General features: G+C 46.8%; 1 protein-coding gene across 2 annotated transcripts in view; it reads left to right on the top strand.

Moving 5' to 3' along the window:
- The window catches only part of MED15 (mediator complex subunit 15), a 66,889-nt gene that overhangs the window by 25,945 nt on the left and 23,892 nt on the right, over positions 1-17,052 (top strand). Inside the window, exons 1-4 of one of the 2 annotated variants that reach the window (XM_046024687.1) lie at positions 10,695-10,778; positions 11,014-11,065; positions 12,799-12,828; positions 14,416-14,628. In XM_046024687.1, coding sequence (XP_045880643.1) covers positions 14,421-14,628 — 208 coding nt within the window. In that variant the 5' untranslated portion in view covers positions 10,695-10,778; positions 11,014-11,065; positions 12,799-12,828; positions 14,416-14,420. Of the gene's footprint in view, positions 1-10,694; positions 10,779-11,013; positions 11,066-12,798; positions 12,829-14,415; positions 14,629-17,052 lie in introns of those variants that run through there. The other variant, XM_046024685.1, reaches the window with a different exon arrangement.

Here is a 17,052-nt window from a genome sequence, read left to right as displayed (position 1 = left end):
TAAGCATCTTCCTTTGTTTTAATAACTTTATTGAGACCTATTTCATATACTGCACAAATTGCCCCCTCCCCATTTTCCCGGCCATAGGCCACCACTTCCTACTTTCTGTTGCTATGGATGTGCCTTTTCTGAACTTTCCATATAAATACAGTCATACAGAAAATGTTGTTGTGACTGGCTTCTTTCACTTGGGATAGTATTTTCAAGTTTCATCCATGGACCGTTTTGTTGCATGTAGTTTATTCCATTTTACTGCTGAATAATATTCTGTTGTACGGATATACTGTCTTATTTATCTGTTCATCAGTTGATGGTCGTTTGGGTTGTTTCCGCTTTTTGGCTCTTATGAGTAATGCTGCTGTGAGGGTGCCTAGGTGGCTCAATGGGTTAAATGTCTGCCTTCAGCTCAGGTCACGATTCCAGAGTCCTTAGATGGGATCTAGTCCCATGTTGGGCTCCCTGCTCAGCAAGGAGTCTGGTTGTCCTTCTCCCTCTGCCCTCCCTGCTCATACACACACACTCTCTCTCTCAAATAAGTAAGTTAATAAATAAAAACAATGCTGCTGTGAACATTTGTGTGCAAGGGGTACCTGGCTGGCTCAATCATAGCAACGTGTGACTCTTGATCTCAGGGGTGTGAATTTGAGCGCCACCCTGGGCGTAGAGATTACATAAAATATTTTTTTTAAAAAAAAGCAAAACCAACAACATGTGTAGAAACTTTCCTCTGAACCTAACATTTTCATTTCTCTTGGGTAGATACCTAGGCGTGGAGTTGTTGAATCCTATGGTAACAGAACGCTGCCATACTGTTTGAAAGCAGCTGTATCATTTTACGTTCCCACAGACAGTATATGAGATTCCAATTTCTCCATGTCCTTACCGATATTTGTTATTGTTTGTCTTTCTTATTATAGCCATCAAAGTGAGTGTGAAGTAGTATATCACAAAAATTATGGTTTTGCTTTGCATTTCCCTGGCGACTAATGATATTGAGCATCTCCATGTACTTACTGGTCACTTACATATTTTCTTTGGAGAAATGTTTATTCAGATCCTTTGCCCATTTTAAAATTGAGTCTTTTTTTTTTTTTTTAATTGACCATAAGGGTTTTTAACGTGTTTTGGATATAAGTCTCCTATTAGGTAATGAATTTGCAAATATGGGGGGAGTGGGGATGGGATGTTATGACTGGTTTTGTTTGTATTTGCTTAGAATTAAAAGGACTTTGACGAGGGCTTATTTCAGCTTTTGAAATGCAAAACTTGTTGGCTGGGCATTGTTTGTTATCTATTGTTTGATAAGGAACTACCCTAAAACTTAATGACTTGAAGCTATAAATTATTTCTCCTGATTCTGTCGGTCAGCAGCTGGGGCAATGGGAGTTGCCTGGCTGACCCTTCTGCTGGTCTCCGTGCCAGCTCCCATGCAGCTATATTCAGCAGGCAGCTGGGCTGACCTGGAAGGTCCGTAAAGGCTTCCCTCCTGTATCTGCACATCAGTTTTCCTGACGTGGCCTCCATGTGGTGTCTCCAGCAGTAAAGTGCGCACTTCCTTATTACTGTATGGCAGCTGGCTTCTGAAGAGGAGGGAGCAGAAGCTACCAGTCCTCAGAAGTCCTAGAACATCACTCTGATACAGCAGGTCCTAAGGGCAGTGGGAATTGCCACCGTTTTTTTTTTTTAAGATTTTATTTTTAAGCAATCTCTACATCCAGTGTGGGGCTCGAACCTCTGCTCTGAGATCAAGAGTCACATGCCTGTCCTTCCCATCTGAGACTCCATCAGAACAACTGTGAAAGAATTGAAGTGGTGGGACCATAGAGCAGGAAGAAGGACAGGGAAAAATAATTTCTCTGTTTCTGGATTCTAGGAGGGGCTGGGAGGTATAAGAGACCACAGGGAAGGGGCTGACCTTCCTGGGGAATCCTGGCAAGCTGGCAGGTCCAGAGGTGTCCACCCTGAAGGAAACTGGGGTGCTAATGGATACCTCAGGCTGCCTAGTGTATACCCCAAGGCCCGTTCTGTATGCTTCATATGTGAGCTCCTGTGATCCCACATCAGCTCTGTGAAGCAAATATGGTACCACTGTCCCCAGTTTCAGAGAAGGAGGCTCTGGCATACAGAGGCTAGTTAACTTACCCAGGAGGTCACAGATCTGGGTAGAGGTAGAGCCAGGAATGGAACCCAGATGGTCTGGTGTCACCACACTCTTAACCACTTCTTTTACTCCCTCTCATCTCTCAAAGTGAAAGATACCCAAACAGCCACTTTAATTCCTTAACACATTTAATTCCTACAGATGGGACTGCTCCCTGCCTAAAGGAGGCTGATGGAAGCAAAAATAATTGTGCCTGGGAATGGTGGGTGGTTGTGAGAGTGGCATCTCCACAAAAACTTGAACTAGCCTCTGAAGGTTCAGGAAGATTTGGCATCCCTTGGATGAGAGCATAGTCAGGGGTCCCGGAAGCTCTGCGGCGGTGCCTACAATGGCAGTGTGTAGTGATGCTTAGTAAAGCTGGGTGCATTTCTGAACATTTGCTCATTACTTGATTGTTTTTACATTAAGCCTGTAAGTTAAACACTCATCTACTCTTTTGCATTTAATATAGTGTTATGCCAGAGTAAACCATTACTGGTTTACAGTGTGGAAAGGACCGGTATAGAACTAACCCCCCCCACCTTGGGAAGCCAGAGTGAAACACGGGAACCAGGGAGGCTGTGAGCATCAGAAGTAGGAAGCCACCTTAGGATCTATCAAAGAGGAGGGCCCGAGCTGAACAGCCAGCCCCTGGAATAAATAAGAACAAGCACAGGGTGGGAAATAGGATCAGGCACAGCTGTGCGTCCAGCAAGGAAAGAAGAGGATGTCTATCTGATGAAAGGAGGTGTTTTCCTTCCTTCATCCTTTTTAAGGGACCTCAGAAGCCTGGAGTCTGGCTTTGACTGAATTTGAACATAACCTCTGCTATCCCTGTTTAATCAAGAGCAGCTGTTGGACCACCCAAGAATTCAGGCATTAGAAGCCCTGCATCTTAGAGCTGAGAAAAGCACAACTATGTGCACTAAAAAATGTGAACACACGAAAAGACTGGCATTTTCTTTCTTTTTTTCTTTTAAAGTAAGCCTGAGCTTACGACCCTGGGTCAAGAGTCGCTCCACCAACTGAGGTAGCCATTGCCTCAGGACTAGCATTTTCTCTTTTTTTTTTTTTTTAAGATTTTATTTATTTATTTGACAGAGAGAGATCACAAGTAGGCAGAGAGGCAAGCAGAGAGAGTGAGAGGGAAGCAGGCTCCCTGCCAAGCAGAGAGCCCCATGCGGGACTCGATCCCAGGACCCTGAGATCATGACCTGAGCCGAAGGCAGTGGCCTAAACCACTGAGCCACCCAGGCGCCCCATGGACTAGCATTTTCTTAACAGTTGCTAAGATCTGCTAGGAAAGCCTGGCTGGGTGTAGCTGGTTCATGAGGAAGGTCCAGTAGGCATTGCTCCTTCCCTCCGTTCTGTCTAAATGTGTGACAGTCGGGACTCCTGCATCATCCTTAGTAAACGTACTCTTTCCGCAGTTCGCTGCCCATTCATTGCTTGGTTTTCACCAGCTGTGTTTGCTGAAGCATGTATTGAGGCTGTGAGAAGTACACACTTTGGCTAACCCTTGTGACATTTTCTCCTGTTTACCGGTGAAGAAACAGATGTAGGGCAAGTCACTGGTAGCATGGGGAGCTAGCTAGCTTGTTTATTTGCTTTTTTTCCTGTTATTTTTATTTTTATTTATTTTTCGTTTTGGGTTTTTTGTTGTTCTTTTCTTTTCTTTTTTTTTTTTTTTTAAAGTAGCCTGCATGCCCAGTGTGTGGTGTGAACTCATGATCCTGAGATCAGGAGTCACACGTTCCACCGACAGCCAGACAGTCGCCCCTCTGTCTTATTTTTATAAATGTAAGCTGGGTAAGGAGACCACTGGCATTTGTTTTATTACTCATTTTTTGTATGTCTAAAATACTTCAGAATATATAAGAATAAAATGTTAAAATATATGACTTCCAATCTAATACTTAATGAAGGCCCTCTGTTGCCAAGAATACTGGCTTTGGAGTACCTGCTCTAGGACTTGATACATTTTTCAATATGTGAGGAAAACTTTCAGACAGACTTTGTAGAAACTAACAAACTGATCCTAAGGAAATTCAAGGGATCCAGAATACTCAAAACAATCTTGGAAAAGAAAATAGTCTGAAGACTCCTACTTGTGAATTTTTAAATATCCTGCAAAGCTACAGTAATCAAAACCATGTCAAACTGGCATAAGAATGAACATACAAATCAGTGGGGTAGAATTGAGAATCTAGAAATAAATCTTTGTGTTTATGGTTAATAGATTTTTTTAACGTGGGTGTTGAAAGAGTTCAGTGAGGAAAAATAGTCTTTACAACAAATGGTGCTGGGTAAACTGGATTACCATATATAAAATACTGAGGTTGGATCCCATCTTCACACCGTATACAAAAATTAACTCAGAATGGATGGAAGGCCTAAGCTGAAGAGGTAAAACTATAAAGCTCTTAGAAAAAGTTGTAGGCATTAATCTTTGGTGACCTTGGATTAGGCTATAGTTTCTGACATATGACACCAAAAGAACAACCAACAAAAGAAAACCTAGGTTAGTTTGACCCATCAAAATTAAAAACTATTAAAAAGAATTGAAGACTATTGTGCATCAAAGGACATCATCAAGAGAGTGAAAAGACGACCCATGGAATGGGAGAAAATATTTGCAAATAATTTATCTGTTAAGGAACTGGTATCCAGCGTATATAAAGAAGTTCTCCAACTCAACAATAACAACAAAAAGCCTAATTCAAAAAGCATGAAGGACTCTATCAGATGTATCTTCAAGGAAGACATACAAATGGCCAAGAAGTACATGAAAAGCTGCTCAGCATCACAAGTCATTAGGGAAATGCCAATCAAAACCACAGTGAGACACCACTTCATACTCATGATGCCTGAAGACCTTGGAACCTCCTACGTTGCTGCAAGAAATGTAAAATGGTGCAGTCACTGTGGAAAGCAGTGTGATGATTCCTCAAAAAATTAAACAGCTGCCAAATGTCCACAAAAACTGGCCCACAGATACTCATAGCATCATTCATAATAGCCAAAAAGTGGAAATAACTCATATGTTTATGAGCTGATGAATGGATAAACAGAAGGAGGTATATCCATACAATGGAATGTGATTTGGCCATATAAAGGAATAAAATACTAATACATGCTATAACATGGATGAATCTTGAAAACATCATACTGAATGTAATAAAATAGTCATAATGGTCCATATTATGCAACATGATTGCATTTGTGTAAAATGCCCAGAATAGGCAAATCTATAGGGACAGTGTATTAGTTTCCTATAGCTGCTATAACTAATTACCAGACTTTGGAGGCTTTAGTCTCAGGGCTCATGGCTTTGGCCTCTGGGCCTGAAGCTCTGCCCTTGTGGTCATCTTTCCTTTTCTTGAGGAGTAATGCATGTTTGCAGAGTTATTTTTTTTTTTTTAAGATTTTATTTATTTATTTGACAGAGATCACAAGTAGGGAGAGAGGCAGGCAGAGAGAGAGAGAGAGAGGAGGAAGCAGGCTCCCTGCCAGGCAGAGAGCCCGATGCGGGGCTCAATCCCAGGACCCTGGGACCATGACCTGAGCGAAAGGCAGAGGCTTTAACCCACTGAGCCACCCAGGCGCCCCATGCAGTTATTTTATCAGCTGTTGCCTGCCTATAGCATTTTGGGAATCTGACACCCTTCTTTGATTTTATCCAGTCTCTCTCCTTTTCAGGCCAAACTGTCAGTGTTTCTGCTGGTGTAATACTCACAAGCCTTTGTGGGGGTCTCCCATGCATGTGATGGGATCCATGCCATTAGACAAGGGGTTTCTCCACCGATCTTTCCTGTATGATTTCATCCCTGCCCTTGGCTTCTGTGAGATGATTCACAATTGAGGGGTTTGTGAATTCTGTGTCTACTCTCTTTGGCACTAGTAAAATTTATGTCCGGCCACACCCTGGCCTTTTCTCCAGGAGCACATCTTCATAACAGTGAATCTCCTCAGTTTAGCTTGATTTTTCCCCCCCAGTTAGGATAGCCTAGGAATTTCCCAAGCCCATCAAGTCCAGGTTCCTTTTTGCTTATTAGTTCTTCCCTCAGTTTCTCTGTCTGGTCTCACATTTTACTCTGGGCAGCAAGAAGCCAGGCCATACCTTCAACATTTTGCTTGGAAGTCTACTCCTCCAGCTCTCCAAATTCATTGCTTTCAAGGTCAGTTTCTGCCTTCCACACAACTAGGATACAATTCAGCCAAACTTCTGCTGCTAGATAATGAAGCTTCTCTCTGCTTCAGTTTCCAATTACATGTTCCTCATTTCCTCTGAGCCCTCCCCAGAAACACCTGTAACATTCATCTTTCTACCAGCATTCTGGTTTTGATGATACACATGTGTTCTCAAAGATGATATGGGGCTTTCTCTGCCAGGTTCCTCGGTTCCCTGTGAATCCTAGGTAGCAGAGTCTTTGGCATGCATGTTTCTACCAACAGTGCTCCCTGTTGCCTGACTCCCTCCTTTCTGCCCCTTAATTCTTGTGAACTAGGTGTTAGATGGGAAGAGCCCAGGGTTGCCATGGTGTCTTGAGCAAGAATATGTCTGAGGTGGTACCCTGTATTCATATATTGCCGTAAGACCACAGTTGGCCGTGAATTCAGAGAGTGACAGCCTGACCCTTTTCCTAAAAAGTTCCCCCATCCACTTGTCATCTCATGGTTCCACCATTTAATTGGGTGTCACAAAATGGTAATTGTCCTTAGTTCTGGGTTTCCTTACACTTTTATTAGAAGGAATTTTTCTGCAAAGAAGGGTTTTCCTTCATCAACCAAGACTCCTTGGTTGCTTGAAACAGCCTCTTCTGGATGACCAGGAATGTTTTCCTGTCCATTGTCCCTTTGTAGCCCAAGGACTTGCTACCCTTGGTTACCCCCAGGGGCGATCAGTAGAGCTTGGGGATGGGAGTGAGGTTGGGTTCTGTTCTGTGAGTATTATGAGCTGGGAGCTTTCCATCATGTGTGTTTCAGTCCATTGCAGTGGTTCATTTCGATGCTTCTATGGTCCCTTCCTCCCCCAGGGGCAGCCCCCAAACACCCTCTGTCCCCCTTAGGGCCCCTTATCATGACTTCTTTCGTCTTTTGCAGCTTACTTGCGTCTTGGCCCCGGAATGGGCCGTTCCTCTGTGGAGCCCTGGTTCCTTTTTGAGGGTGAAATGGTATTTTGAGCATGCAGTGTGGCCACTGGTGCTAATGGCTTTCTGCACCGTTTTGTGAACAGAGCTAAGAAGTAATACATTTTGGTGGCAACAAGCAACAACTTCAAAAACCCCATAATTTCACACTGATATTTCCTGTTCCAATTTAACCTTACAGTGTTTTACTTTTGTTTTAAACGTGTATCTTTTCTCTTAATGTGAATATCTTTGCTTCTAATATCGTTAGCATAATTACTTGCTCTACTCTAAAATACTTTTGGGGGACGCCTGGCTGACCTCAGTCAGGAGCATGCAGCTCTTGATCTCGGGTTATGAGTTGGAGCCCCACAATGGCTGTAGAGATTACTAAAAACAGTAGATAAACTTAAAAACATAAAATACTTTTGAAATGAACAGACTAATATTACCACTAATACTGGTAACAAATAATAACAAAATGTGGAATGAAGGATTTCTTTGCAGCTCTGTTTGTCTATGAAGTGTATCCCTTCCACTAAGAACATCCAGTTTTCTGTTTTGTTTGCTTTTTTGTTTTTTAAAATGGTCACTGACAAGGGTTCTTTTCCCTCTGTGATTCTGATACCAACTTGATAATTAGCTCATACATTTCAGTTTATTTTGAATTTTTAGGAATTGTATTTTTTCTTTTGGTTTAGTTCTATGTTGTTTGATTAAAAAAAAAAATGTACATGCTTCCAGTGTGAAAACCATATAACAAGGTGTGAAATCTCATTTTCAGCCCCATCCCTGATACCTCTGGGGGTAACTGTTTACCTCCGATTTTCCCTTCCAACTTTGTTTTGCAGATACAAGCACATATATATATATATTCAGATTCCCCATGTCTTAGACAAAAGGTAGTGTACAGCGTGTAGTGTGTGGTACTTGGAATTTTCTATGGATCCTGTGTGTGTCCCTGCTCCTACTACTCTCTCCACATCCCTGTGGAGAGGCATCCTTCACTCTTATTGTTGGGCCTTCATGCTAGTCTTGCACAGGTTAGGCAAGGGTTTATACTATAAAGCTTTTCCCCACATATTTCTGTCTTCTCATTTGCACCTGCCTCAGTAGGTGGTTGGAAGAATTGAATGCATTGATACATGTAAAGGTTTAGAGCTGTGCCCGGCACCGTGTCAAGTGCCAGAGTGTTGGCTGTTACTACCTTGGTCTGGTGACACCCATCCTCGTGTTGTAGCTGTGACACAGATTTTTGATGTTGAGTGGGGGAGATGGTCAAGACTGACTGAAGGTAAGGGACGGGGCAGTCCCAGACAGGTGGGGTGCCTTGGAGCAAAAGAGGGTAGCAGACCCTGGGAGTTCTCACATGAGGGCAGCTCAATCAGGACTTCTCAGTTAGGGGCCAGGGGAGTCAAGAAGCCCGCTCTGGGGGACATTAGAGGAGCAGTCTCGAACTCTGGGGCGTTCCGAGGAGGAACACTGGTGCAAATATGCAGCACTCAGCTCCCAGTGCCTGGGTGGCCTCCGCAGAAATCTTGGAGATTCATTTAACCTGTAAGAAAACCTCTTGGCAGCCTTGGGACTAACTGCTTCCTGTGCCCATGTCTCCTGTCGGTGGCCACATCCCTCCCTCCACTCCCTACCCCCGGCCTCATCAGGCTGGCCTGTTCTGGTCCCTAGAGCCTGCCTGCACTCTCCCCACCTGGCAGCAGTTGGCCCCAGCTGGGAGCAGACCACACTGACCCTCCAGGTCCTCCAGGCTCAGGACTAGAGTGGGGCCTCTGAGCACCCCATCCTGGTTCTGTAGTAAAGGCCTTGGGGACATGCTCCAAAGCTCCATTTTTACTGTATCTTGTGTCTGCATGAAAGTATCTGGTTGCTTTTCAACCTGTTTCCTCATTTTATCTTTTGTGAAAGTATAGAAAACTCTACAAATTCTTTTTAGGTATCCCCAGTGTAACTGATGGCCTATGGCCTTAACAAGACAGCAGAAATTGACCTGCCAGTCTCCCAATTCTCGTTTCCTTGTACTTGGCCGCCTCATTTCCTGAATTTCCTTCAGGCCGCCCACCTTCCTTGCTCCTTGCTCATCACACCACTGTCCTATTTTATTTTTTAAATTAAAGATTATTTATTTATTTATTTGACAGACAGAGATCACAAGTAGGCAGAGAGGCAGGCAGAGAAAGGAAGGAAACAGGCTCCCCGCTAAGCAGAGAGCCCGATATGGGGCTCCGTCCCAGGACCCTGGGATCATGACCTGAGCAGAAGGCAGAGGCTTTAACCCACTGAGCCACCCAGGTGCCCCATCACACCGCTGTCCTTTAAGGACCAGCCTCAGCAGGTGACTCACAGGCTGGAGCCCCAACTCCAGGGAGCTTCCTTCACCCCTAGCCCATTGTTTCCTATCAGAAATTGGGGGGGTCATTTGGATATTGGGAGTGTTGACATACCTGCTAAGTGTCCCTTTGCTCCAGCAGAGGCTCACTGTCCCTCTTTCTGTACCTAACCCCTTTGCATGTGCTTAGCATCCTGGCTTTGCCTTCCCCTGGGACTTTTCCTCTCATGTTTGGATCTGCTGATTCCCCTGGCCAAAAGAGAGTGGTGGGGTGAAGTTTGGAGGTAGATGAGGAGTAATGAAGATTTGCAAAAAAAGTGTGCTTATATTTTTGTATTCACCTGAGACCACTTTTCTCTGAAGGCATTTCTTATGACAGTAGGTTTACTGTCTGTGCTTGGGCTCGCTGGCCTGTGTCCCCAGGGTAGTAATACTGCAGGTGGCATGGCTTGGTCCTGGGTTGTGGGGGGTGTCGTCCCATCAGTCTGCTGCCGAGTGGACTCCCTCTCGTTGTTGGAGTGACTTAGGAAGGAGAGTTTTGGGAGCAGGGCAGAGGGCAAAGGCTTTGCCCATGCAGGGATGTCTTACTGGAAGGATGGGCTTTTCAAGCGGGGGGAAGGACAGTGCAGCTTCTCTGAAATAAGATTTTAACTCACACGTGCCTTCCTTCGTTGGCCACAGGACAGACTCACAGTGGTGATCTCCCCAAAACCCCTGGGAGCGAGTGTCCTTGGTTACAGAGAGGACAAGCGGTAGATGGCAGGTCCTGCGGTGCAGTTCCAGAAACCCAGCAGCTGGAAGAAGAGGGCCCTTGCCAATGGCTTTTACCTGCCACCCTTGAGTGGCCCTGTGTCCTCTTCCTTGCGTGTGCAGTAAATTCAGATTCACGCAGATCTCGGAAAAGCTCAGCCAGGGGCGCACATCCAGATTTGCATGCAGGCACGTCAGCAATGAGAGAGCAACAGGCCGGGTATTAAAAGCGAAAGTACTTGGATACAAATAGTGCAAAGACAAAAGCGGCCCGCCCATGCCTACTGCTGATGTGCCTTGTGACCTCAGTCTGGCCCCTCGTCTCCTCTGTGAAAGGAGGGGTGCCTGAGCTGGCTGGAGGCCCTCTTGGTTGAACATTTTCCCCAGGCTGGAAGGAGCAGCAATTTTACGCCTCTCGGTATCCCTCTTGGCTTTTTGTTTCTTTGTACTTTTTGTTGGCCTGCTGTAGCTGAGCACTGACGGCTTTTCTCTAAGAGATGGATTCCAGAGGAGGCCGAGCCAGGCTGGCCAGCAGCCTTTCTGGAAGAACCCTGTGCTTGGTGACACTGCCGTGCAGAGGGGGGGTGGGAGGGGGCATCACACGGCTTCACTTCTTCATCTGGGATTAAATTGCTTCTTGTTTTTACTTTTAGGATGAATACCTTTCTCTCGTGGCCAGGCTCATTATCCATTTTCGAGACATTCGTAAGTAAAAATTTAAATTTCTGTAAATTTTTTACAAAAATTTACATTTTAATGGCCAGGAGGGGCTGGCCCTTTCTTGGGACAGTGGGGGCTTTCTTGGCCACAGTGCCCGTAGCAGAATATCTGTGTAAAAATCTCCTGCTTTCTGGGAAGTTCAACATTGCTTTGCATTTGATTCTATTTCCCATCCACTCAGAGCTTCAACCTCAAAAATGCTGATTTTGGCAAAATTGAAATGGTATCCTTCAAGTGGTCTGGACTGCTGTTTTTGCTTATCCATGAACATCTCCTTTTTCAAAAGACTGTTGCTTTTGTCTCTAGGCAGTTCTTAAATAAGCCAGGTTTACCCTGGAAAAGAAACCTCCTTCCCTAGGAGTTGGTTTTATTGACTCACGGGGGTCTGACCTGTCAGGCTGAAACTTCCTGAGTCTTGCCTCTGGCTCCCTGCCCTGCAGAGGGTCCCCTAGAGGCTACTGCATTCCACCCTCTCTGATTCACAGGGTCCTACTGGCATTGCTGGGGTGCTGTGAGCCCAGCCTGGCAGCAGCAGTGGCTCTTGAGAAGTGCATGTCCTTGCAGACTGGGCTCAGGGGTCTTGGTGGTCTTTTGTGTGTTTTACGTAAGCATGGAGATCACAGAGTATTCCTGGATGGGTGGTCACAGTCTCTAAGGGAAACCAGGTTGGTTTCAGCCAATAGCACCTCCTGCCCTCCTGCCTGCCTTCAGTTTTGCGACTGCAGGAGGGGGACCCTGTGGACACCTCCTGTCTGTGGAATACGCACTTGGCACATCCAGTGGTTTCTACCTGTGCTTGTAGAGGTCACAACAGCTTTAGTCAGTAATTTCAGACAAGAGGAGACGTTGCAAACCCCAGAGTCCCTGTGTGGCCCATAGGTTTTGCTTCTTCCCATACTTGGTTTTTACGAGAATGGCCAGCCAGGTGAACTTCACTTGATTCTACTTTCTTTGGCGTGTTTGGGAAGGTCCTATGGTGTTTAGAACAAATTATTGGAACTAGAAGCCTGGGGAATGAGCAGCCTGGATGAGATGCTTTGGCTGGTCCTGGCAAGAGGCTCAACTTGTCCGGGTGGCCGGGGGGGCTGAGCTGTCCTGGTCTGTTTGGGAGGTGGCCCTGGCATAGTAGCGCACAGCCCTGGGGGCCAGGAATGTCCCCTGCCCACTCACCAGCTGTGGCTCATCGCCGGTCCGGGGAGGGAGGCCCTATTGTAGTGCTTGCCCCCAGGGCAGCTGTAGCTCCGGCTTCTGGCTAGTCTTGGACCGACTCACTTTCCGGAGAAAGCAGGGATGCTGCCTCATCAGGGCAGGCTCAGAAAGGTGTCGTGGAAGTCTCGACAACATACATTCTGGACCCATCGTGGATCCCTGAAGCTCTCGTGTTTGTTGCTCAGGGTCCCACTGAGACCCTGCACCTAGGAAGGAAGGAGAGCCAGAGTAGGCTCACAGCAGGCTTCTGCCTGGGGGGCAGTTTTCCAGGGCTCTGGGTTGATCTTGAGTGGTTCTGTACCCTCTTCCCTCATACCCCCTTGAGTGTCAGCTCTGCCAGGAGTGGACACGCATGCGTGCACACATACACACTCAAGATATCATTTATCTCGTTTAGTTTTGGCAAATGACCTCTAGGCAAATGCCTACAAAGCTGACTTACCTGGGAAATATGTGGTTATGTAAAACTTTGTTTACTCTGTGTTTTGTTTTTGTTTTCTTAAATACAGATAACAAAAAATCTCAAGCTTCCGTCAGTGGTAAGAGTTTTTCCTGTTTGAATTAAAGTTTTATCCCAATCTTGGGCTTGGGGTGGCAAGAATGCGATTATGGATGCTGCATGTGCCTGGGTTAAGCTGTTTTTAGAGGAGAAAGTGCACACAAAGAAGAGCTCTGGCTGCCAGTGAGAACTGCGGGCCACGCCCAACCCTCCTCCAAGCTTCCTCTTCCTGGCCTGCTGCAGTCAGAGAAGACCTCCCCATCCCGTGTCACTCAAATACTGTTTTTGTCTGGCAAAAAGATGGTTTTAAAAATTCCCACAATAATGGAGACTTATCCAAAATTTTGAGCTCCCTGGAGGAGAATTATCATGGTCTGTTTACTATAATAATCTGTAGTAGTACTTTTTTAGAGAGTAGCTATGAGATCACTTCCTCAAGTTACAAAGTTTCTTTTTAAGTTAAGAATTACTTTTTTTTTCTTTTTTTTTTTTAACTTCGAGACTATCACACGGGAACTGTGTTGATTCAGCCTTGGTCTTGCTGATCAGGCTGCCAGCGAAGGGGTTTTGTGAATCCATGATGACCAGCTGAGCTCTGATCTGTCAGGAAGGGAGCCAGCCTGGCACGCTGTTTGTCTTACCGCAGGCAGCCCAGCTGTAAATGCCGGGTGCCCAGGCTGGCCTCAGCCAAGCTGACAGCCCCTGTCTGTGTGGACCCCCATGTCTCTGCTGAGCTCTCCGGGCACATGCAGGGATTATCAGCCAGCCAGGGCTGGGTGGGATAAAGAGCACATGACCAGGAAAATGTCTGGGTTCTTGGCCTTGAAGTGTAGGTTCCTTTGGCACCTGGTTCTGCACAGGGTACACTGGCTGGGCCATACCTTTCTGTAGGAAGCATTTGCCATGAGTTGACATTGTTTTGTCAAGAGTCTTGGGCTCCTTGTTCCAGGTCATGGCATCACTCGGTGAGTGGAGTCCATTGCTTCCTGGCAAGCATCACTGTGCCTCATCTCGTGGCACTCTGTGGACCCTTCCTCCGTCCCTCCTGCACACCTTGGCTTGTTTCAGTGTGGTGTCCTGAGAACTCCTTAGCGGGAGTCCTGCACAGACTTAGCAGACATGGGCTGCTGGGGTGCAAGGAGGCTTGTAACTTCCCTGAGAGAACATCTGTCTGTGCCCCTTCAGTTCTCTGGCCCACAGGGTTTTTCTTACCACGAAGAAGGACCTGCTGTCTTTGTTGTCCCTGGGGTTACCAGCTGTGTCTCCCCCAGCAGGAGGGGTGTACAGTCAGGATGGGTGGGGGCTGTTACATGCCTTCAGGGGCTTGTTTGTCCCTCAGCATTAGGACCTGGCATGGGTCAGGCTATGGTCTGAGATGCGTTCCCTGCCCAGGAGGGCTCACAATGCAGGAGCAAAGACATCCATGTTTGCATTTGGGCTCCTGGGGTATGATGGGCAACTGTGGGCCCAGAGTCTCCTGGGACAACGGCCTTTCACCGCTCAGGGCTTTGAGGGAGTCGTGCCTGGAGGTGGGGGGACGTGTGTGCTCTGTGAGGCCTCATAGTCTTTGGAGCATCACAGTTCAGCAGGCACTCGGCTGACATGCTGTGCCCTTGTGTTCCCACAGACCCTATGAATGCGCTGCAGAGCCTGACTGGTGGGCCGGCTGCAGGAGCAGCTGGAATCGGCATGCCTTCGCGGGGCCCAGGACAGTCACTGGGCGGGATGGGTGGCCTTGGCACCATGGGACAGCCAATGCCCCTCTCAGGGCAGCCGCCCCCCGGCCCCTCGGGGATGGCCCCCCACGGCATGGCTGTTGTGTCTACAGCAGCGCCACAGAGTGAGTACCGTGCTTTACACAGAGCTTGCTGGTTTGTTTGCAGGTGATGTGCATTTCATTCCTTTGCTTAGGATGGTATTGAGACAAGCTTGAAGAAACTCCCAGGTAGCTCTTTTTATCTTGCTGTGTATGGAGAGAAAAAGTTCCAAACCTTCTTGAGGCTGTCAGAGGGTTAAGTGACATCGAGGCCCTCCTCCTACCCCTGAGCAGGAGTGGAGGCCTTAGAGGAGGTTGGAGTAGTCTGGGATTCCATCCAAGGGGCTGTGTTTTGCAGCTGAAATAGTCACAGTCATGTCTCAGGCTGTTGTCACCCACAAAGCAGTGCTGTCAGCACCCACAGCGCCCAGAAGGCCCCTGTCTCAGGAGCCATTCCTTCCAGTGCTGCCCTTGCCCATTGGCCAGGCTTCCCTTCCCTGAAGGCAGTGCCGTGCCCTCCTTGCGCTGCTTTGCAGGACCCAGCGCCTTGGCCCCTCCATGCAGCTACCCCAGCTGGGAGTGAGTTAGGTGGCGCAGGTCTCCCCTCCCTCTTCATTCCGGGGCCTGTCTTACTGGCTCTTTGATTTTCATAAACAGCCATTCAGTGCTCGGATTGTCCTTCAGTACTGCAAAGTGCTTTGGTACTTTTCTCCCCTTTGTATTTATTTTCATGTATGTATTTTTTGAAATAGTTTAAGAGTCATAGGAAGTTGCAGAATGGCATAGAGAGTGCCCATGTGCCCTTCGCCCAACTTCCCCAACACTAACCTCTTAGTAACACATTGTCACAACTGAGAAATGAACGTTGCGACGATGCTGCCAACTCAGGTGGCCTTTTTTCAGATGTTGCCAGTTTTTTTGCTGCCTGACCTGAAAACCCCTGTTCTTTGTTGGCATTCCCGGTGGGAGCGTCACTTTGCTCCTGCTTTCTTGCATGCGAGCTGACGTGCGTATAGTTCTGTGAGATTTTATCACATGTGGCATCACCACCACAGTCAGAACTGTTCCATCCCTGGTAGCAAGCTGTTGTGTTCTTTCTTAATAATCCCGCCCTCCAACTTCGAGCCCTGGTAACTGCTAATCTATTCCCCGTCGCTCTAATTCTGTGACTTCACAAATGTTATATCAATGGAATCGCACAATGTTTGACATTTTGAGACTGGCTTTTTTTTCACTCAGTGTAATGCCTTTGAGATTCTCCAAGTTGCATCAGTAAATCATTCCCTGTTCATTGCTGAATTGTATTCCATGGACAGGGGTGTACCACAGTTTCCTTATCCATTCACCCTTGAAGGACATTGGGTTGTTTCCAAGTTTGAACTGTTACAAATAAAGCTGCTGTGACAATGATTCACATACAGGTTGTGATGTTTCGATGTATTTTTCTGACGCATCGCTCGTAGTAACCCTCTGAAGAGGACAGTGTCTCTGTGTCTGCTTTGCCCGCTAGAGCTTGGGGGGGAGCCCAGGCTGCCTGACCTGAATACCCCTGTTCTTTGTTGGCGTTCCCAGTGGGAGCGTCACTTTGCTCTTCACAGAGGTCATGTGCAACCTCATTCCCACTCACTCCTACACTGGAAGCCTCCCTTCTCGGATCATCATTCTCTTCTTACTGACGTCTTGTCATCTGATGCTCATCTCTTCACTTGAGTGTTCATGTCCAGCTCTCGTGTCCCCTCTTCTCTAGTAGCGTACCCGACACACAGGCAGGGGTGGCTCATGGAAGGGTGCCCAGGAGAAGTACTGGTTCTGACTCTTCTTTTATGTTATGCTCTGGTTGAACTTTCTTTTTTTATCACAGACTTAGATTTTATAATAAAAAATAGTTTTAAAGTGTATGAGTTTAGAATGCTACTGTTATTTGCCTTGTGGTCTCCCTCCGAACACTGCGTCAGTGCCATGGCAGAGCTTGGGCATCCTGCCCACACCCTCCCTAATCTAATCTTGGCCCACATCCTGTTTTCAGCTTCTGAGGGACCTGGTCTTCTATGTAGGTGGATGTGGGTTCTCTACTTCCATGTCCCACTGCCGCCTTTCAGAGTCACTCCCTCTCTGCCTTGGACCTCTTGCCTGCCCGAAATAGGTGTTGTGGCCCTATGGGTATTTGTTACTCCCTTCTGACAGTTTCTCCATATGCCACTGTGTGATTAAGAAAGCATCAGGGGAGGGCCTGGGTGAGAGGTTTTCCTGAGATTCTTAAAGGATAGTCCAGGGCACGCTGTGATAGTCTCCAGGTGACCTGGATCAGTCATGGAAACAAACCACTGCTGTAGGTGAGGCTGGGGGTTGGCTACAGCATTAGAAGGGAGACTTACTTGTCACTCTACATTTCTGTTCCTCAGTGACTTTTATATCATGTGCTTATAAAACCAACTTTGAAAATAAGGTCTATTTCTGGCTGTTTGACAGACTGGATGCTGAGGAACCATCCTCCTTCTAGACAATTAG

The sequence above is a fragment of the Meles meles genome, chromosome 12 (assembly GCF_922984935.1).
Source record: "Meles meles chromosome 12, mMelMel3.1 paternal haplotype, whole genome shotgun sequence".
NCBI classification, from domain to species: Eukaryota; Metazoa; Chordata; class Mammalia; order Carnivora; family Mustelidae; genus Meles; species Meles meles.
Note: the sequence above shows the minus strand (reverse complement) of the source record. Positions and strands in the feature narration are given on the sequence as shown.